The sequence below is a fragment of the Amblyomma americanum genome, chromosome 4 (genome assembly GCF_052857255.1).
Source record: "Amblyomma americanum isolate KBUSLIRL-KWMA chromosome 4, ASM5285725v1, whole genome shotgun sequence".
NCBI classification, from domain to species: Eukaryota; Metazoa; Arthropoda; class Arachnida; order Ixodida; family Ixodidae; genus Amblyomma; species Amblyomma americanum.
In genome coordinates this window covers 114,555,694-114,578,301 of record NC_135500.1, presented here as the reverse complement: position 1 = coordinate 114,578,301, position 22,608 = coordinate 114,555,694, and the positions used below count along the sequence as shown (strand labels likewise).

The window sequence follows — 22,608 nt, the reverse complement described above, 5'->3', positions numbered from 1 at the left end:
CCAACGTCACGATCGCTAGTCACGTTGTATGCTTTGCATGGCCTGCACATCGCTGATGTCGCAGTTGCCAGTTGCGTCTATGGTTGCAGCTTCCCAGTAAGAGTACACTGTGAAAGCATTATAAGTTAATTTAAAACTAACACCAGAGCTTCAAGTATCATGAAACGCCACCACCGGATGTTGATGACGAGGAAACTGGAGAAATCGAAGCATTTCCCGAATGCGATGACCACCCATGATCACATGCAAGTGGCTGCATTGCAATGACTCTTAGTCAGTTCTCTTATGTGGGACAAATACAAATTCTTAGTCATAGCACCTGGTCCATATAAAATGCATTTGATTAGTACGCAGAGAAATAGTTGTTTTCGTGGATGTATATCTATAGAAATCTCTCTAGAGGAAAGAACCATGGCAAGTAGATCTGTTGGCAAAGCTAACACCCTTCATTCATGCTCTGAGTGAGATCTGGGGTTCTGACAGCTGGGAAGTCGCTCCACTTTGTGTTCTGTATGTGGCTGTGAAGCTGCTTCGATGTTACCTTGCCAGCAATGTGTCGGTGACATCCTGTGATGCCCCATCGGCGCAGAATCTCACTAAACAGCGGCAGCTTGACAAGGACTTCGTGCAAGAGGCAGTTGAGCGGATATGGGTATGACATATGGCATTCCAAACACAGTGCAGTACAGGGTCCATTGTAAACTACTTGTTTGCCATGAGTTGGCAAATTAGTAAGCCTACAGACTTTCTCAAATTGTTCAGTTCCGTGGTACATTGGCTGCATTTCCTCAGACTGCTCTAGTGACTCCTTGGTAGGACAGTTCTAAACATTCTCCACAATCACCAGGTCTCCTTGCTCAGGGCTTAACATACTTCAAGTGGTTTTTGGGTCAGCATCAAGGTAACGGGCATGGACATATCCTTTTCTGGTATGGGAGTGCTCCCAACGAAGTCCTTTCCTCATCATGGTCTTCTCTCTTGACACTAGCTCCTGCACAGGCCCCACACTCAGACCCATCAGAATATGCACACCTACTACAAGCATAACAGCACACAATACAGGTTCAATGCTCCCTTCATACCAATTGATGAGGCCTTGTGATCATGCCTTTTACCAACCCAGAAAATGAGGCTCAGGAAGTTCAGAATGAAAGGCTGTGTGCAAAGAAACATGACATGCAACAGTAGCTTGAAATCGCCATGATTCCGCAGTGCAATTTGGGGAGCGTCACACTGTAAAAAATGAAGCAGAGTACAATGCCATGCCCAGAGCTGATGCCCCATGCCTTACCATCATGTTCCCTGTTTTATTCTTGGCTGCCCTGTGGGCTAAACTCTACATGGGTCTGCACATTGTTCTCAACACATCTGTGTGTGCCGCATATGTTGTGGAATATGTGAATGAGGAAAACAGAGTGGGTGAAGAATTTTGCACTGGCAACAGAAGAGTCTTCACCTTCTCCGCAGGAGTTCAGTGTTCCCAGCACAAGACCAGAAGCTGCACCTGCTGTCGGCGGCATTTCAACCCGAAAGAAGAGACGATACTTGTGCAAAAAGCGCACCACAAAAAGCACAGGCACCAGCACCTCTTCACCACACATCAGAAGCTATCCATCAGTATCCACACAGACAGAAGTCTGTGCACAGGCAGACAGAGGTGAGTGAAGTGGTGCCTTCCTTTGCAAGGAATCTAAATGCTCGTGTTCTCTGCTTCCAGTGACACAAACGGCGAGAATTATAGTCTCAACAGAAACACAGACATAAAGCGTGCACTCAACATCTCTGGCTGCCCAGTCTGCACCCCATGTTTCATGGTAAGCATTGCGTTGCATGTTACCTTTTCCAACTGTGCATGGCTATGGCCGTGTCCTTGCTGGTGTTGCAGCTGCTGTACACTGACATAAGTGACACAGCGGTCAATGGGTCAGTGCTGACCTTGCAATAAGCATTGTGTTGGTCACTTGGGTGTGAGCAATTTGGTTCCACAGCACTGTTATTTATGACTGTAACCTGATATTTTCTCATTTCAGTGCTCAGTTGTGCTGGCGGCAGGGTGAATGCTCCTCAAGGAACTTGGTAGCTGTATTCCCAAGGACGAGAAAGTAAGACAGTCACAGAGATGCTTCCTGTTACCAGTGGACTATGATCTGTGGTGATCAGGGGCTGCACTGTCTACATCTCAAATAGATGCCACCACACTCCCTTGTCTGGGACCACCTACCACATGGCAACGGAAGAATGTGCTGCGTAAGGCTAGATCCAAATAATAATAATACCTTTATTTTCCATCATAGTGATGGGAGAGGTAGGGAGAAAAAGCCGGGCAATCGACTTGACGAGGCTCCCCCCTCCCCACTCCAGAAACAAAAAAAAACCAAAGTGAAAAAGGCATCAGCAGTACAGTGTAGCGTCTGTGAAAGACGATCCACATTTATTGAAGGAGGCCCGATAGCCCCGGCTAGTGAGCCAGTGGAGCGGGCTGTCGATGCTGCTGGCCAGGCCGGTTGTTGAGACTGTTTTTTTCTGCACGAGGGACGTCGCACTTCAAGCTTCGTCTTCATTCGTCATCAGCGCTGCTGGCGATACCAGCGCCGCTACACGTCCACTGAAAACAAAAGTGCACTCGATGCATTATAATCATGGGTTGTCAGTTCAGGATTCACAGAATCAAAAATGACACGTTTGCAAGAAACATGCGCAGAAATTTGGTTGGTCAAAAATGCGAGGTCAGTTTATGGGGGGGGGGGGGGGGGGGGGGGGGGGGGGAACAAACAAAAAAGAACTGCTTTTGTTCCCACTAGCAGTAAAGAAATGAGACAAGGTGAAAGCCGAAAGCTTTGAACACGTGTCAAACTTTCGCACTCGGTAAATAAGGAAATGCAACAATACAATGCCGCTTATTAGATAACCAAATGGAGGTTTTACAGAAAGAGAAAAGAAAGAAAAATCATGATCACGGCAAATAAAACAAACAAAACATTTCCTAGCAGAAACATATCAAGACCATATAAAGAAACAGGTTCAGTTCCATATGAAACTAATCTGGAGGCCAAGTTTATTCAGTAAATCCAACATGTTTGGAAGGTGATACCGTACCATCTGTTTGCCACAATTTGTGCGACATAGCACTTTGTTCCATATGTGTGGGTTACAAGCGGGATAATGCACAACTTTTCTCTTTAGGGAAGCTAGTTAGCTCGAAAAATCGACATTGTTTTTGATTTCCTTTTCATAGGCTAAAGCTAAGTGGTAAGCATACATATTTTATTATGGCCATTATGTTATGTTTCTGAAAGAGCAGAAAGGACAGATGGTCATAAGAAATGCTAGAAATATATTTTAGCATTTTTTCTGCAGTCTATATATATAATGCATGTTACTTAGGGTTGTCGTTCCCCAGAGTAAGTGACAGTATTTTATATGCGAGTAGAACATCCACATCTGAATCCTGTATCGACGTCCACTCAAGCCCATATGTCTAACGGTTGAGGCACAGACTTGGTTTTTTCCCCATAGTAGTGAAGTAGTGCTGAGGATGAAGATGTATCAACGTGATGTCTGTCTTGTCCTTTTATGAGTCACTGATATAAAGTCATGCTGCCTTGAAAGCGCCCTTGATCAAGCATGGACCTTTCGAGTGAACAAGCTCAATGCGTAGATCGGGTAGTTATGACTGTCTCTAAAACTTTAGTAAAGAGCAAAGCGTGTGGCATCCGACACGAAAATGACAAGAAACAACACACGACACAGCACTGACTAACAACTTATCAGAGCATGCAAGAACATATCTAGACAAAAAGCAGAGAGGAAAACCGTGGAAAGAGGATACTGGCCAGATGCGAGACATCAGATGTCCCAACATGGGGTAAAACATTAAAAAGATAAAAACACCTAAAAACCAAGAGGTATAAAAAATGAAAAAACATTAACAAGGGAAGCTGTGCAAAAGAGAAGACGTGGTCAGAAAGGGCAAAGATATTATTAAAAAAAATCAGTTCAGAAATGCAACTGAAGAACAGGCATCTGTGAAGAATGTGATGCCCTCAGCTCCTCAAAGAATGAAACTGCTAAAGATGCCTTCCTTTTTCCTTGGTGAGAGCCGGAGATGCTGTACAATGCAGTTCGCTCTGTTGTCACCAACTGACACTGCGTGCAAAACTCCTCATGCTAACTGAAGGGTGTACATGTGATGTGGAGTTGAGGTCTACCTCTTCTTGCTTCATTCATTATGAGTGACCCCTGCCGAATGAAGTGACGGGTGATGGGTATGTAGCCCCATGATGTCCGTACGTCAGTCATGTCCATGTACAGTCCAAATCAAAGCCAGAAAAGCATTTGATCCAGGTTATGTATTTCCAACGGACAACCTTGGCTGTGCCAGTAAGACGGAACGCTCTTGACAGTCGTTTTACTGTGGCTGCTGGTTCGCCAAACGCCAACTGGTTGCATGTTTTGTGTAGTAGTACTTTCTTGTTGCTATCTGTAATAGGCACGCACTTCTTTCTGGTGGACTGCTGGTGCCCTAAGGAGAGCAGGTGGCTTGGCTTCTCAGTTGGCTACCATCTCGGTGTAAGGATGGTTTGAAAGTGGGGTCTGTTTGTTTGGTGACAAAGTCGACTTCAACAGGGTGGTGTCTGCATGAAACAGTGGGCCACACCGCTGCATGATGACATGAGCCTTTAGTGGTGATACAGGTCCCTGAGGTCCCCGGATAAAGTGCAGCGGTGGAAGACCAGCTGGCTCCTGTTGGATGTGGGTGGTCTGAGGCAGACTTGATGATCTCGCGATGATGTACAATAGTGGGAGGCCTGGCTAAGGATTGTTCTGATCAATATAAGATATTGGTGACATTGCTGTGGGTGCTGTTGAAGCAGCTTAAAAGGCCCTCTTTGGTGAATCGGACATATTGGGATGACCTGAATGTTTGTGCGATTTCTGTAGAAGCTTGGGCAAGTTGGTGTGACATTGGTTTAGAGCAGCGCAAAAGACAAAAAACAAGACAAGTGCACAGACACTGCCGTGTCTGTGCACTTGTCTCGTCCTTTGTCCCTTGTGCTGCTGTAAAACAATTTATGCGATTTGCTTTCTAAATTTGGGGGCCTCAACTCATTGCATTGTGGCTAGCTACTGTGGTGGGTTTGTAGTCATCATTCACTAGCGTAAATACGCGCGAATTTCAGGGAGCACACGGCTCTCCGCCCCTCTCCCCCCCATTTAACAAGTTCCAGATGCGGGAGTACGTCACCAGGAGCCTAGCTGATCATGGGGCGATACAGAGGAGCAAATTTGACAGTCGATGAGAGAACGCTCCAAAATATCCCTTAGCGAAAGGCGATTACCACCCAGTTACAAACCCTGCATAGTGCCTCATGCTCACAGTTAAATACACACAGTGTGCTGCATTGTTAAGCAATAGATGCCTTCCACTTGAGTAGGATGGTATCTTCGCCTGCGTTTCTGATGTACGAATGCTGACTCCTGGCGATACAACCAAGGAGAGAACATCTCTTAAGATGCCCCAAAACAGCAGAAAAAAGAAGCACTACAGTACAATAAAGTTTTTCTTTCTTTCCTAAGGCAGTTATGCGTCTTTGGTTTCAAGGTTTAGACTCCACTGATTTTGAGGAAAGGAAAGGCGCATAACTGGCTCCCTGGGTCAGTGGACACCTCAATGACGCTTTGAGGTATGTGGTGGCGGTGGTGCCACCAGCAAAAAGAACGTGATTTCTCGCAATATTCCGTGCTCAGCAATGCTAAACTGCCAGCCGGCTTTTTTTTTTTTGAGGTGGGGACGGCAGCCCTCGCCGGCACCTTGCATCTCTGGACCATCGTGCCCTCTACGGACCCTAATAAAGCTATATTAGTACTCGAAGCCGGTTATGTTAACTAAAAAGTAAACACGTGCATTGTAACAGAGAGAGGAAGCTGGCAGGGCAAAGTCAGCAGGTTTCTGCAAACCCATCTGAAAAACCTAAAGCCTGAAGACAATTCAAAATTGACGGAATACCCATTTGGTTGAAGGGCTAAAAAAAGCCGTCCCTGGTGCTAATTGTGCGGTCTCCGTCGGTGTCGAAAAATTATTTTATTCTGTTCCCCATGGAGAACTTTTCAGTGCTGTAAAGGAACTCATCGAAGCTGGCGACGTGGTCGACTTCCAGAACTCTTGTGGTGTGTCTGTGGATTCTTTTTTGGAGCTGCTCAGGTTCTATTTAAATTCAACCATTGTCTTTGATGGTAAATTATATGTTGAAAGGAAAGGAATCTGTATTGGCTCCAGCCTAGCACCACTGCTGTGCGAAATCTTTCTGGCCAATTTAGATCGAGTGCTCAAACACAAGTTGACCCATGCCTTCATTTCTAGTGTTTCTAGATATGTAGATGATTTTGTTATCATTTTAAAGCTTTCACCTAATGATGTAACAGCTGACGTGGCAGATGAGCTTTTGGCTGTGTTCTCTATACCTTCTCTCAATTTTACTCTTGAGCTTCCGCAAGATGGATACATCCAGTTTTTAGACTTTGAAGTTAGATTTTAATCAGCATGACTATATTTGCTGGGCTTTTCAGCCGAGATCGGAGAAAGCTTTACTACCATTCGACTCATCCCATTCAAAGCTTGTAAAACGGGCCTTGGCATCTTCATGTTCTAGGTCTGCGCTTTAGAAATTGTGCCATCACAAAGCGCAGCTCAGTTTTCAACTTCAACTTGAGCGACTCGAAAAGGCGGGCTTTCCGAGCTCACTGTTAAGATCTGTGGCAGAGTCGCTGCTCAACAAGCTTTGCCAGACGGTGAAAAAAGACCTTTTCCCATGAGCCACCTTGCCGAAATAAGTATGTAGTCTTACCATATCTTCATAATATTTCCCACAATCTTAAGATCTCGGGCAAAGGCATTGACGTGGTCATGTCTGCGCCCTGCAAGCTTTCAAAACTCTTCAATTTGGTGGGGAAGCAGACTTCAACGCCTGTAGTTTGTGGCATGAGGCATTCGAAGAAGTATGTGTCATATGTGCAACTGGGGTGGTTTATAAGATTCCCCTCAGCTGTGGTCGATTTTATATCGGCTAAACTGGCAGATGCTTACACATTCGTTTGCAAGAGCATGTGCATTCCTTGATGAGGACCTGCCCTGCCCATTCACTGTCGCAGTTGTAAAGAATGCTATCCTAAGCTGAATTGCACAGAGATCATAGGAACAAGAAAGGGGCAGTTGGAAAGGGAAATTGTCGAAGCTGTTGCCATCCTGGGATCGGAGCCAGATAAGTGTGTCAGCGCGCCTTCTGTGGCTATTTTTCAGAAGGAATTGGCGTTTCTATCGTTTCACTAGGCTGTTTCTGTTTGGTTTCACGCAGGTTAGTTGTGTCATCCTCGCTCGGTTTCCTTCCCTTCGCCGTACCGATTGTTTTCGTCATGGTTGCCATTGAACTGTTTTCTCATGCGTCATCTTCATTTTAAGATTGCTTGCCAGATTACACGCGCGACTGATCCATGCTGTTTTTTCAATAAATGTTCAGTTGTCAGTACCGCCCTGTGTTGTCGCCTGCCTCAGCCCCTCCTGTTTTGCGGTTTTGCTCCTCACGACGTGCATGCAGCGCATGATGCACGTTGTTAACATGCAAGCCGGCGCGCGCGCGCACACACCTCAGTCGTACGTTTCGCTTAGCGGCCGCGAGGTTGCATCGAGGCTGATTCATTGCAACACCTCCCTGCGATGTGCTATTTGAAAATGCTTCACGCGATTCGGAATGTTGGCGGCCGTTGATTTGGGCGCCACGCTGCGGGCTGCAATTTGGTGGCGACGCCAAGGCTAGCAGACGCGTCCAGGCGTTTTGGAAGCAGCCAGTGCTAAGCAGCACTTGCACTGCTGGAACTGGCGCTGCACGCTTGCGGCACCGCCACGGAACTCTACAAAACTGGGGCAGGGAGTGCAGTGCGTATCGAACGGACCTGCCCGCAATATGGAATTTCTGCCTGAGTGAAAAGCCTCGGCGCACTCATGGGGAGGAGCCGGCCCGCCGCGCTTACACCCACCGCGGCGCTGTGGTTGACTATTGAGTTGAGGCTTCACCCTACAGTGGAAAGCAGCGGGGCTGACTTACCCAAGGCATTGGGGTTTAGGGATAGTGAAGGGAAAGTGGATTTTAAGAGGTTAGAAGTAACCAAGCGAAGGTTATCTGATTGGTGGCTAAAAGCAAGACAGGAGTAAAATTTCACAAGACATGGCTAGGTGGCTTGAGCCACCGCCCGATGTAAAGGGTTCAGCCGTACCCATCCATCCATCCATGCATCCATCCATCCATCTTGAGTAATTACTCCCTTATTTGACAGAGACGGCGTCTGTACTTTTTACAACTGCAGCAGCAGGCCAAGCAGGGCGAGAGTATGGATGGATGCAAATTATTTGCGCCTCCTTAGAAATGGCACGTGGTGAGCGCGATTTGAGCGACCTGTGTGTGGTCCTTCTGCGTCACACAAACAGAAAAATGTGCAGTCGTAATTGTGGTTCTTGCTCTGCAAGAACAAGGTTTAAATGCGCTAGCAAGCCTGGCTATTTTAAAAACCACTGCAAACACCTTTTGTTGGCCAGTACGAACACTCCCGGTTCAAGATGCTGGTGGCCGTCCGTCGTTCTTCGGGCTTGCGTTTATGGCCGGCTGCCAAATATCTTGCTAGACGTGCGGCACGTTCTTCGGGGGTTTCGTTGGCCATTGTGTTGCCCATTGCAGCGGCATTGGTTTCCAAGCGTTGTTGATGTTCTTCCGGAGTCGCGTTGGCGCGGCGACTGCGTTCCCGCTTTCTGGCAATCTCCAACATCTTTTGACGCTTCGCCTGGTTACTGCTTGACGCGAGGCCGGTGCAACTGGACCAAGGCCATACCGAAACATGGTGTGGGAAGCCGTGGCTGCGGGGCTTTGGCATGCTATAGCATACACAGCCGGTCTTGAAGGGGGGCGCGCTCCCCTCGAGCTGCACGAGTCTCGAGACGGACGGCCGTGTTGCAAGTTCCGCGTCCGCGCTCGCGCCGTGGGTGCCGCCAGTGATGCCAACTCAGGTCAACGTTTTATCCCTAAAATGAACCCCAAAAATCCTTAGATTGAAGAAAAATCCCTAGCTTTTAGTTCTGTTCTTGTTAATGTGGCGATTACAGCTTTGACAAAGTCTCAACGCAGTTCACGCTTTATTCCATGTCTTGTACACTTTATCAGAGATAAATAAATGTGTGTTAGCCGCAACTGTAGCTTTTTTTCTTAATTTTTTGTAGAGTTGCCATGCATAGAAGGTCCACAGAAGGCACCACCAGATAAAGGGGGAGTCAGCAACGACGCTCTCCTGACTCCCCCTCTATCTGAAGTAAAATTCGAGCAAACGACTCCAGTTTCACTGCACCGCCTTTTGAGCTGCTCCTTCAGCAGGCTCATCTTTATGCGCAAAGAACCCTTGCAGCCCTTTGTAAATAGAATGGAGTTGATCCCAAGTTGAAAGAGCTTGCATTGTTTGCTAATAAGCCCCCTTAACTCATCAAAGTATTTTGTTCAGACAACATTAACAGTCTTTTTAAGATGCAGACAGAAAGACAAACACGTTTAACTTCGTGAAAGTCCCCTTCCCGCCTCAAACAGAACACTCAGAAGCGGTGAAATGGCGTGTACTCACCGCCCAGTACTTTATTTATCAAAGTTTCAATCAAAGATCGTCAAACAGTAGTTGGAGCGACTAAGAAATGACATCACGAGAACTTGACATCCTCAAAAATGTAGTCTTGCTAGTTATATAGCAGTGATTCATACGTAGAGTTGGTTCCTTAAAACTGAGAATATATATGTTGTTATGGAATTGAATAGCACGTTGAAACGAAGCGGTCTGGCAAACGTGGAGAATGCTTTTCTTTAAAAAAAAAAAAACCTTCACAGATCGAAGCACTTTCTTCGATAACATAAAAACACGTACGATGGAAATGATACTGTATTCAGAAATAACGTAAACGCGCGTGCAGTGTCGATGCTGCACACAATCTTAAAGTCTTAATCATCGTACATATCTTTGTTCATCCTCTTCAAATGAGAAGGAGTGATCTTGAACTTGTAACAGCAGCTGTCCATCAAGGCTCTTTTTTTTGCGTGCAGCAAACCGCACAACGCTTCTGTTGACAATCTGTTTCTCTGCTTTGTTTTCAGCAAGTTGACTTCCGAAAACACGCGTTCGACAGCGGCGCTGGAGTGTGGCAGGCACAAAAGGTTCTTCATAAAACTTGACAGCAAGGGGTACTCTTGTGAACCGTCTCCTTTTTTCATTTGAGACACTTTGTGCCAGAACTGGCTCGCAGTCAAGTCAGCTTAGTCGCTCAGCTCCATGTTGCGGAGAAGTCGCCATTCCCTGTCCAGTTCATTCCCTTCGTTTTCGTTCACTATCAGAGGAAAGGAGACCGCAAGCGACAACTTCCGGGTCTACGACTCGAAGGTTTTTCATCTGTTCACTTTTTAGGGGGAACCGCAGGTAGATCTGATGAGCTGCTTCAATAAAAAACTCTAAACACCGCAGCCGAAAGTTGTGAACCTGATTATCGTTTAAGCCGACTGCGTGTTACCGCTAGTGCGGCAGTTGGCTTTGCTCCGAGGTAAATTTCTTCCAATGGCAGGAACTTGGCTGGGTCTTTGTACCGCACATCGGACAACCCTGTGGCCTCCAAGTAGTCCCGCTTGATGTAGCATTCAAGTATGCATTTCAGCATGGCCGAAACTTTCTCATGGAGCAAGTGGATTCTGGTTTCTTCCGACTGCATTTCCTTATTTAGGTTAGTGAAAAAAGACAGGACATACTCAAGGAACTCGAGGTAGAGTTTCGTTGACGGGTCAATCAGTTTTTCCAGAATGGCTTCTGCAGCAAGCAGGCGGTCGTCAGTGGCGGCTTTTTTGAAAAACAAAATCAGGGCAGGCATCTGCTCAAGTAAGCGTGTCACAACTTGTAGAGACAGCCACCTTGTTTGGCTTGAGGGCAACAGCTTGTGTGGTTTCACCTCTGCAAGCTTCTGGAATTCTTGGAAGGCAGATGTCTGCTTCGGCGACAAAAAGTAGTTGAAAACATCGCGTGCCACATGCTCAACTCCTCTCGGAAGTGTTTTACATGCATACGAGGCGCACAGATGGAACGAACGACAAACGCACTTCATAATGAAGAGGCCTGGAATTTCTGCCTGTAGCAGCGACGTGACGGAATGATGTGCACCCATCATCACGTTCGCTCCGTCGGCCGCAAAACCAATAAAATTTTTGTCGTGCGGAATATTTTCCGCAGCACTGAACACTGCCTTCGGGATAGTGTAGAGAGAGCTGGCAGTCGCATCACTGAGTGGTACTCAGTCCAAAAACGCATCCATTATGCCGCCGTCGACGTTCATTACTCGGGCTACGAGGGACAGATTCTTCACCGTTGCCTTGTCAGTGGATTCGTCGACTAGAAGGGAGAACTTCTGTTTGCGCAAAAGCTCACAGAGCTCTTCGCGACTCTCCTCTCCAAGCACACTCTTTATGATGGCAGCGCACTTCGTCCGGCGGCAACTTAAGTTCTTTGCAATCTGCGAGTCGTCACACGACGCTTTGACAACATCAACTAAATGCCCCATGGCATTAAAGGTTAGATTGTGTTCCGTGATAAACGCCGCAAGTCTTATTTCAGCCTCTTTGACAGATTTGTCTACTTGAGTTTGCCCACTTATTGAAGGCATGGATGTCAGCGCGCGGGTCTATTGCAAGCTCGCAGCGCTTTTTTTGTGTTAGGAGCTCGCAAGGTGGCGGTCGATTTCGGATTTTCCCCCTTTGTAATCGGATCTGCATGCTTTGCAGGAAAAGAACAAGGGCCCTTTTTTACTGGCTGATAACCAGCCTCTGTACTTTGGATCCGCATCCCATTTTGTCAAATATTTTTGGTCGTATGCTTTCGCTTTCTTTTTGCTTGGCTCACCTTCCTCAAAGTCTCCCGGTCCAGAAGTTGCCATCTGACATGCAGCACGTTTGAACGGACAAGGTACGCGGTGAGTGTAAACGTAGCGCGTTGATTCAGACAATACAAGTCAAAACTCAACTTTTTTCTTTCGTAGAGCAGCAGTCACTCGTAGCGCCAGTGATGACATGCACGATTAAACAGTTTGAAAGTCAAATGGTTTCGTTTCTCCTCTCTGTGCAGCAGCCGATTATTTCGCGTTGCAGAACTGGTGTCGCCATCTATCGGCATGGCACAACACCAAAAATAGAGGAGCAGTAACTAGAATTTTTCATTGTTTTTTTCTGTTCGAAAGGCAGTATAATCAGATACGAATTATAAGGCCTCAAAATCCCTAGATTTCACCAAAAGACGCTAAATCCCTAAAGCAAAGAGAAAATCACTAGATCTAGGGATAAATCTGTAGGGTTGGCGTCACTAGACAGTTTTAGCTGTGCGTACGCAAAGAGTTAGCGTACGCGAGGAGTTTGCGGGGACGGTAGTGCGCATGCGCAGAACGCAAGCCTTGCGTCTTGCGTACGGTAGCCTTGCGTACGCTAGCCAGCGGAGTTTGCGTTGCGGCGCTTGCGTGGCTTGCGTACGCTAACTATGACAAGATGGCGGCGCCCTGCTCGCCCGCTTCGGAATAAATACATGTCGCCGCTGGATTCTCCAACGCAATAGCTCGCTCTAATGGTAGCGGTTCGCTTTTATTTCGCCTAATCTTGCCCACACGTAGCGGTATAAGCGATAACTAGCCCCTGTTTTTCAGATAATTTGGCGATCTTCAAGCTCCTAGGCCTAACTATATTCAGTGTGGATGGATGGATGGATACGGCTGAACCCTTTACATCGGGCGGTGGCTCAAGCCACCTAGCCATGTCTTGTGAAATTTTACTCCTGTCTTGCTTTTAGCCACCAATCAGATAACCCTCGCTTGGTTACTTCTAACCTCTTAAAATCCACTTTCCCTTCACTATCCCTAAACCCCAATGCCTTGGGTAAGTCAGCCCCGCTGCCTTCCACTGTAGGGTGAAGCCCTTTACAGAAAAGTATCAAGTGTTCAGCCGTTTCCTCCTCCTCTCCGCACGCAATGCACAAAGTGTCTATCTCCTGGTACCTGACTCTATACTTCTTAGTCCGCAAAACTCCAGTCCTGGCCTCAAACAACAAAGAACTTCCCCTACAATTATCATAGATATTTTCTTTGACAATTTCCTGTTTAAAGGTCCGGTATGTTTCTAGTGCCGATTTCGTCAGCATCCCTGTTTTCCACAAAGCTCTCTCTGTTCCTTTAACCTTTTTCTTAACCGATAATTGCTGATTTGCCCCCTTACTGCTGTCCAGATATTTGCTTGTCAATTTTCTAGTTCGCTTTCTCCATTTCGTGTCAACATTCTTTATATACAGGTATCTGAAAACTTTCCTAGCCCACAGCTTTTCCTCCATCCTTCTCAATCGTTCCTCAAATGCTATCTTACTGCTAGCCTCTCTGCACTCGAAAGACGCCCATCCCATATCACCCTGTACCCCCTGATTTGGTGTATTGCCATGTGCTCCCAAAGCTAACCTCCCTACTCCCCGTTGCCTAATTTCCAGCCTTGCTTGAACATCTGGCCTCATACACAGGACCGCATTCCCGAAGGTCAGGCTAGGGACCATCACCCCTTTCCAGATCCCTCTTACCACCTCATACCTATTGTAATTCCACAGTGCCCTATTTTTCATGACAGCTGCATTCCTACTAGCTTTATTCATTACATATTTTTCATGCTCTGTCAGATACTCAACACTGTTATTTATCCACACCCCAAGATACTTGTACTCATTCACTACCTTCAGCACGAACTCCTGTATTCTATGCTCGCCGCCCTCTTCATTAAATGTCATGACTGCAGATTTTTCCTTACTATACTTGAAGCCTAATCTATCTCCCTCTGTACTGCATATGTCTAACAACTTCTGCAGGTCTTCCTTGTTGTCAGCCATTATCACTATATCGTCCGCATATATTAGTCCCGGTAATGTCTGTTTAATCAATTCCCCTTGCTTGAAAAAAGATAGGTTGAAACCTAGTCCGCTCCCCTCTAGCTTGGCCTCCAAACCTTGCAGGTACAACATGAACAACAAAGGGGACAGAGGACATCCTTGTCTAAGCCCCCGCTGTATCTCTACAGGCCCTGATACATTTTTTTCCCATTTTATGAGCACTCTGTTACCTCTATATATATCTTTTAAAAGATTAATTACTCCATTTTCCACATCCAATGTGCCCAATATGTCCCACAAATGCTCCTGAGTAACGTTGTCATAGGCTCCCCTAATATCCAGAAATGCTAGCAATAAGGGCCTATGTTCCTTTTCCGCAATTTCTATACACTGTGTCAATGAAAATAGATTGTCCTCCAACCTCCTTTGTTTCCGGAACCCATTCTGCAGTTCCCCTAGCACCCCCTCGTTCTCCACCCAAGCTTGCAGTCTATCCTTTATAATTTGCATCACCACCCTGTAAACCACAGACGTCACTGTTATGGGGCGATAGTTACTTACGTCTGCTTTGTCCCCCTTTGTTCCTCGTAGCAACGACACCTGGCGAAGCAGTTTTCTAACTTTTAGCCAGATCTTGCATTTTCTTCGGTTTGCATAGTTTTTCTTCTTGGAACAATAAAGGCTCCCAATGCACTCACAGTAGTTATCAGTAATCACGGATGAAATTTTCTTCAACCGAGCGTTGATGTGGTTTGACTTCTTGTCACTAGATGGCGCCACGTGCGCCTGAGGGACGCTACGGCACGGTCAGCTAAAACTATACTTCGGAGCGGACAGCGTAACGCACGCAGCGCCGTAGCTCTTTGCGTACGCAAGCACTTGCGTACGCACAGCTAAAACTGTCTACTGTGTTGAGGCTTCACCCTACAGTGGAAAGCAGCGGGGCTGACTTACCCAAGGCATTGGGGTTTAGGGATAGTGAAGGGAAAGTGGATTATAAGAGGTTATAAGTAACCAAGCGAAGGTTATCTGATTGGTGGCTAAAAGCAAGACAGGAGTAAAATTTCACAAGACATGGCTAGGTGGCTTGAGCCACCGCCCGATTTAAAGGGTTCAGCCGTATCCATCCATCCACCCATCCATCCATCGATCTATCGGAGCAAGCGTCGTCTGCTAGCGCCCAACGTTACGCTTGCGCAGGGGTTCCGAGATCGCTGGTGGAATGTTTGTCTTGCGACCGTCTTCGACAACTAGACATTATTTCAATAAGGCATGGTTGTTTTATCGCGTGGATATGAGTTTGAGTCGGGTTGGCTTGATTTTGAAGCGAAAGTTTGCGCCAGGTTTTCAAGAGGGTAGTGTAGTTCCGTTTCTGAACCTGAAAAGCTTTCGAGGTCAAACCGTGGAGCAAAGTAACGTAGGCCATGGAGCTGAGGAATTTGGGTAAACAAGCACATCAATCACGGAGATAGATACTCTGCTTGACAACGGGGGCGCAGCTGCCGTCTGTGGCGTCAATGGAGACCTGCATATATATATACCAACGGCGAGCCGGTGGGGGTAGGAATCGGTTTTGCGATGGAGGAGGAAGAACATCCTGCCGTTATAGCGCGCCGGAAAGCGAAGCTTCAACGTTTCAATGAGGCTAGGAAGAAACGCCGTGCCGAAGAGACAGAAGAAGAACGTGCGACACGCGTCGAGAAACGGCGGAAGAGTGCTGCTGCAAAGAAACAGCAGAAAGTTCTTGAGGCGGTACGCCTAACCAGCGGCGCAAAGGGAACCTTTCGCTTCTCACCGGGTTTAACCAAAGCTAAACCACAGCTAATTTTTTTTGTAGCACTGCTTTACTTCACTTTATTACCTTAAAGGCCCCCGGGATTGGGGGTGTTACATAAGGGGTTGCTTACGTTGCGCACCCTCTCTCACACAGCAAAGAGATGCGTCTGCATGCGGCGTTCACCGTGCTGACATCTGTGACATAAGTATTCTCTTACTCTGCATTCCCCTATGTTGTTCCGTTTTTACTGTTTTTTATGCGCCTTTTACAGGCCGCTTTACGTGCCTTTTAAAGTTTCTTCTTTTACCTATGCCTCGTGTTGTTACTTACGTTTTCTCTGCTCATGTTTTTGCACTTCATATCAACCGTTATCTGCTCATGTTTTTGCACTTCATATCAACCGTTATCCGCTCATGTTTTTGCACTTCATATCAACCGTTGTCACTCTTTAGTCACCTGTTGTTACATTCAGCTTTTCGGTCTGCATGGTGAGCTTTGTTACGCCACGTGTTTTTTTGTTTGCCGATGTTTGAAGTTGTTTGCCTCTGTCATTCACTTCGCACACCCTCACCCCAGTAGATATAAAAGAGCGTCTGGCATCCTTTCCTGTCATTAAAGTTGGAAGTAGTTGCGCTTCTTTCCTCTGTCTCCAAGTTTCCTGTGTACGTCCTGTTAGCGCACGCTGTTTAATAGAACTGCGACAAGAGTGCCCACGAACTAATGTGCATATGACGCTGATTTAGGCGCGTTGCGACATAATTTGAAAGGCACTCGTCACCTGTCGTGTCAGGCCACCTCAGCCCCGTGCACACGTGTCCTGCGTCGACGTTCAATTCGTTTAAGTGCGCTCAGCGCCCCGTTCTTCTGGTTTACGGTGCTGCTCATGATGCAGCATTCCCCAGCGTTGTGCTTCATGATGTATACTCATCACTGCAGCACTGGGCAAGGTAGCATCGTTCGAATGCGAAAATTTCTAATGAAGGATCGCACCGATCGTGTCAGGAATTAAAAGCAATCACTAAAAATAGCTCACATCATGCAAACTATTGACGATATTAAAAGTACAATATTAAGGCTATTAAAAGGCTTAAACTTAATATATCAATTTATGCTGTTGGCCGATTTAGAGGTGAACTCCTACAAACGCTCTTTTTATTCTCCAGGCAGTGTGAGGCTGCTCCAACATCGATCTGGGCCCGGGCGAGCTAACACCACTATGGACGCTCTCTCTGCAAAGATTTTTTTTCTTCTAATTTTGAAAACAAAATGCATGTGTGTTACCCAAACGCTTCTCCGGGATGTGGGCCCACTACCGTTGCCGCTTTCATTTCAGAGACGCGAGCGCCATCTCTAGGGTTTTGACAGTACCACGTTAGTTTTCCTGGTTTTCTCTTCGCCGCCACTACGCCCATTGGCTGCGTTTCGTCACGTGGACAGTTTGCAGCATAACTGGTCTACGCTGGCTCGCGCCTCACATCGCCTGCGCCGGGCGCGGCTGCTTCAAGCCGCGCTCTTCGTATTGCGAACTTCGCGTGCTCTCGGTACGAGAGGCCAGGATTCTCAGGGTTGAGCTTCTGTCCGTAGATCTTGGCGGAAACTTAAAGCCCTTCTTTCCGCGGTTCCCACGCGGCAAAATCAGAGAAACACGACGTGCCGCTTACCCCCTCGTAGTTTGGGTTTTCACCCGTGTGTAATATGCGGCTGTGCTAAGTAGACTGTGAACTTCCCTCTATTGATTAGCTCACTAAAAGTTGAGTGTCTGTAAATAAAACGTGGCAAAAACTTGAAAAGGACACTATATGCTTTTTCTTTCTTTTTTCTTGCGGCATACGCACTTTTAATTTTTCCTTCAGCCATTTTCCGTTTTAATGAGCCGTGATGAAAATACGATCGTCCTGGTGGTTGAGGCATTTTCTATTAGTAAAATGATCGATACTGGGAGCTCGGTAGCTTTACTTGAATGCGTATCTAATACGCATGTGATAAGCTGCTTGCCAACGAGTCTTCAACGTGCCCGGCTAAGGTTATGCTTATAAATGCTACTAAGCCGTCTTGTTTCATTAATACAAAAGAGACGAAGGCGCAACTTTCGTTTGTATTCGTTATCAACACGTTTCTGTACGCACGCGAGTCACCGTCTGCTGACGGTCCTCAAGCTGGAAGTAGCAGACGACGCGCCCATCCCAAAGCGACCGCAGCGCCACCGCCTAGGCGGCACCCGTTTCGGGTCCGCTCTGCACCCGGCTGCCCTTATCTAAAACGTTGAGTAACGTTTTTAGATAACGGTGGATAAAACAAAGAAAACTAACGTGGAACTGTTAAAACCCTAGAGATGGCGCTCGCGTCCCTTTGAGATTAAAGCCCCTCAATGAAGCAAAAGTAATTAATAATAATAATTGGTTTTGGGGGAAAGGAAATGGCGCAGTATCTGTCTCATATATCGTTGGACACCTGAACCGCGCCGTAAGGGAAGGGATAAGGGAGGGAATGAAAGAAGAAAGGAAGAACAGGTACCGTAGTGGAGGGCTCCGGAATAATTTCGACCACCTGGGGATCTTTAACGTGCACTGACATCGCACAGCACACGGGCGCTTTAGCGTTTTTCCTCCATAAAAACGCAGCCGCCCCTCAATGAAGCAAAAGTAACGCAAAGCTTTGAACTTGCCGGCTTCCCTCACCTAGCGCGCCGCCGGATAATCGAGCCTCCCATTGGCCGAGGCGCCGTGGTCACGTGTTAGCGCGCGCTTTTTTGCTCCGCAGCAGACGCCGGCGCCTTTGTCGGGGGTAGGAATTGCGCTTCGTTTTCTTTTTGTGCAACAGTTTTGGCGGGAAGTGTTGTTCCATATTTGACGGCGTCTACGCGTTGCGGCGATGCCGAGCTTCTTTTGCGCGTATAGATGCAACAACCGAAGAGGCAGTGGGAAAAGATTTTTTTTTTGTAATTCCGTCCGGAAAAAGCGAAGCGGCTCGCCGAAAGGTTTCGATGAACAGGATCGGCCGGGCAAACTTCGATAATATGCTGGATCCGCCACACTGTGAGGTGAGTGGCCGGTCTTCAGTTGTCAGTCGTGTTTTTTCTTTCATGTGATTTGGTGCGAAGCTCGAGCGACTGCAGCCTTTCTTCGTAGTAAATGCTGTTTGGCATATAGTTATAGATGGACTCGTTCGCTCGTAGGCTACGAAAGCTGTGCTTCTTGTTGTCTTGTACCCACCGTGCCAGCTCTGCTAGATTCTGGAGGTGCAGCTTAGATGTTGCGCGCATTTCGTGTCGTGTCGACGTGGTTGCAGTCAGACTCGTTCGCAGGCTCGACTCGAAAGTTACGCTTTGAGTCCCCATGTTTGCGTTGCTCGCGTTGGAGGTCTAGCATTCATATTGGGCACTGCTGCAGGAATTTTTGTCGCAGTTGGACTGCTTCGCTTACGAGCTCCATAATAAAGAGGCGGTTCTCGCTGTCTGATACCCGCTGTACATGCTGCTCGCAATATATGTCTAGCTTTTGTGTTGCGCGCATTGCTTGCCGTATTTGGGTCGTTACAGATGGACTCCTTCGCTCACGAATTCGATAGTAAAAGGGCGGTTCTTGCCGTTCGAGCCTACGCTGTTCATGCTGCTCGCGGTGGAGGTCTGTCTTTCGTGTTTGGCGCATCGCTGGACGTATTTGTTTTGTTGCAGTTGGACTCCGTCGCTCACGAACTCGACGCCAAAGGGGTGGTTATCGCTGTTGAAGCCCCCCTAAACGCACCAGCGTATTTGCTTCATAGAGAACTGAGTAAATTGGAGTTTTGATTTTTCAGCATTTGAGTTTTTTTTTTTTCTGTTGCACGCTACTTCGACCGAAAGCGATTAACTGCGGCAGTCCAGGCTATACTGCGCGTTAGGCATGGAGATTGCAAGAGGGAAGGCAATGTTCTCTTACCAGCCATTATTGCATATGCTAACCCAAGATGATAATCAACTAAACAAGCAGCATTCGAATGACTCATGCGGCGCTGTGGTTATTCACGAAACAGCATTTAAATGCCTTTTTGGCTGTTGTTAACCCAAACTATTAACCCTACATCAAAATTCTGATCACAACCGTGTCACAGTGCGCAACTATAGGGCTTCGTATTCGCCTATATAGAAACAAACATTACGTGGCTACCATCAGTCGGATATTTTTAACGGTAGCCTGCGAGGTGTCCGAGGTATATTAACTCCGAAATAATCTCCAAGCTTTCCTGCACTAAAATAATTGAAATTCAGATGAGTAATCACCTACTCACTGAATAACACGTACAGCCCGTTGCACGAGCGAACACGTCTTTGGGAGAATATATTATAGGAGCATTAAACCGTCGTCCGTTCAGATAAAGTCTAGGCCGCACATCTAGTCGCATGTCGGTCCACTTCCTCTTTGTGGAGTTAAATTTTTAATAAGATTGGGCAAAAGACGCCGGTTGAAAAACACGACTCCGAGACATTCACTATAGTGCCGCGAGCTCGCTGGCTCACTCCACTTCCACCGTGTGCATCGCGATGGCAGTACGAAAAGTTCCGATAAAGCAGTGCAATGTCGGTCAGGGCTGTTATTTGGGTAATTTTTGTACCTCCCATGCCATGCGGCCGAATAAGAGGCAGAAAACGCAGCAACAAATTCATTCGGGCGCGCGGTCCGCTGCGTGCCAAAGCGCGACCGTTGTGAACACAACGCGCTGAATATATCGCGGCACGCCACTTCCAACGTATGCTCCGCAATCAAAGCGATCGCAGGACAAAAAGTTTCGATAAAGCAGCGCTGCGTTGGTCGCGGCAGTTATTTCAGCAACTTATTTTTCGATCTTCCATGTCATAATGTCATTTCGACCGAAGCCAAGGCAAAAAACGCAACACAAAATTCATTGGGGCGCGCGGTCTGCTGCGCGCCAAAAGGCGTCTGCTAGCATCTGCTGGGAGCGTCTGCTAGCATCCCCCTGCCTAGGTGCCGCCACCGTCGGCGCCCAGGAGGAGCCGAGAGGAGCAGCGCCGGCATAGGAGGAGGAGGGAGGAGATGTCGTTACCTTTAGTCTATTGGGGGAGGGGGGGGGGGGGGTATTTGAGATGAAAGCGGCAAGGGAAGTGTGGCCGATTCCCGGGGGCAGAGTTTTCCAACTGTCCTTGTCGAAAAACGTTGATGTGGGGACGACCGCGTCGTCTGCTACGGCGTCCGACAAAAGCTTCACTACGCTAGTCAACACCGCGCTTCGCGCGAGCCGGCGTATGTTGGAGCACGAGTGACGTCACGCACGGCGCAGGTGGCCACTGCCGCGCGCTATGCGTCATCGTTTGACGTTCGCCGCAAGCGCGTTTCTCGCGGAGGCCGACTATATAACCGCTTGCCAGAGAATAGGCGTGCGCATTCAACATGGAAGGAGAAGAGAGTGATGCTACCGATACAGATGTGCTACCACGGGAGTTGGCTGAAAAGAAGCGAAGAAATGAAAGGCTGAAAGCTCAACGAGCGTCCGAGACACCCGAACAACGAGAACAACGTCTCGCTAAACGACGCAGCAAAGCCGAGTCTGAAACGCCAGAAGTACGACAGGCACGTCTCGCTAAACGGCGTCAAAAGGAAGCTGAACAGCGACGTTCGGCCATGTCAGCTGAGAGTAGCCAAGATGGTGAAAGTTCGGGAATTGCTGAGCAGTTGCGGAGGAAGAATGAAAAGGCTAGAGCCAAACGAGCTAGTGAAACACCCGAGCAACGAGCGCAGCGTCTCGCTAAACGACGACGACAAGATGCCCAAAAGCGGCTTCTAGCCGCCAGTGTCAGCAGCCGTCAGAGTGACGACACAGCGACGGAAGAAGAGGTAAAGGCTCTCCGTTACACAGACTACGTGTTGAAACTTGGTGAAAGTGCAAGTGCGACCACAACGTTCACGACGGACTTAGTGAACAATCCCTTTGGCTTCCCATGTGATGTGTGTGAAAGACTATGGTACGTAAGAGATTTAAAGCCGGTAAGTGCCGCCATGCGGAAAACACGATCGAGTTTGGCATCTAAAAATGAAACTGTGGCTAGGGTTTGTGCCTCATGTAGGACATCTTTAGTCAAAGAGGAAGTCCCTCTGTTTAGCATTAGCAACGGATATCGCTATCCACCTAAACCGTCGGGTCTGCCAGTTTTGAACGATGTCACTGAGCGTCTCATATCGCCACGCATATACCATTTGTGCCAGTGGTTAACGTTCCCGTGGAAACTGATAAGATGCTGAAGCAGCTACCACGCGACATTGAAGAGGGTAAGACCATAGTGGTCAATCTGAAGAGGGGGATTTTCTCCAAGGCTACTTACCTATCGAACGTGGTGTCTCGTGATGTGCTCGCTCCATGGGTACAGTTGCTTAATTATAGAGTCCCCGCTCCATAAGCATTACGGTATAAGCATCGACGATGCACGGCTAGAGAAGGTGTACTCTGCAGTAGAGGAGCCTGATGAAGATCAGAACGTTGAACCTCGCCCAGACTTGGAAAATGATGAATAAAGAAGTTTAATAATCCTGCATAACTTATATGGTATATACATCATTGATAACCAATTTGCATAGCTACACAGGCAGACGTATAGCATAACCATAAGCTATATAACCAACGTATATCCATAAGTTAAACCGTAAGCATAACCATAGGCTAAATCATAAAGCATAACCATAAGCTAAACCATAAGCATCACCGAATCTTTTCGCTTCGAGATATCCAGGGTTAACCTTAGCTAAGCCCCAGCCAGTTTTTTTGTGCCCACTCTATTCATCGCGCTTCGGGAGCGCGCACTGGGGCCGAACGCGCTTCCTTGAAAGTGAGCTGCTTCGCTCACAGAGCGACGCGTATCAATATATATAGGAGTATGA

At 47.4% G+C, this 22,608-nt stretch overlaps 2 protein-coding genes across 4 annotated transcripts in view; both read left to right on the top strand.

The window, feature by feature from the left end:
* The window catches only part of LOC144128253 (uncharacterized), a 31,762-nt gene extending 24,129 nt beyond the window's left edge, over positions 1-7,633 (top strand). The window contains exons 7-9 of one of the 2 annotated variants that reach the window (XM_077661513.1): positions 1,468-1,657; positions 1,718-1,814; positions 2,031-7,633. In XM_077661513.1, coding sequence (XP_077517639.1) covers positions 1,468-1,657; positions 1,718-1,764 — 237 coding nt within the window. In that variant the 3' untranslated portion in view covers positions 1,765-1,814; positions 2,031-7,633. The remainder of the gene's footprint in view (positions 1-1,467; positions 1,658-1,717; positions 1,815-2,030) is intronic. The other variant, XM_077661512.1, reaches the window with a different exon arrangement.
* Positions 7,634-18,694: 11,061 nt separating this feature from the next.
* The window catches only part of LOC144128254 (uncharacterized), a 30,859-nt gene continuing 26,945 nt past the window's right edge, over positions 18,695-22,608 (top strand). Inside the window, exon 1 of one of the 2 annotated variants that reach the window (XM_077661519.1) lies at positions 18,695-18,782. In XM_077661519.1, the coding sequence (XP_077517645.1) occupies positions 18,726-18,782 (57 nt within the window). In that variant the 5' untranslated portion in view covers positions 18,695-18,725. Of the gene's footprint in view, positions 18,783-20,963; positions 21,721-22,608 lie in introns of those variants that run through there. The other variant, XM_077661517.1, reaches the window with a different exon arrangement.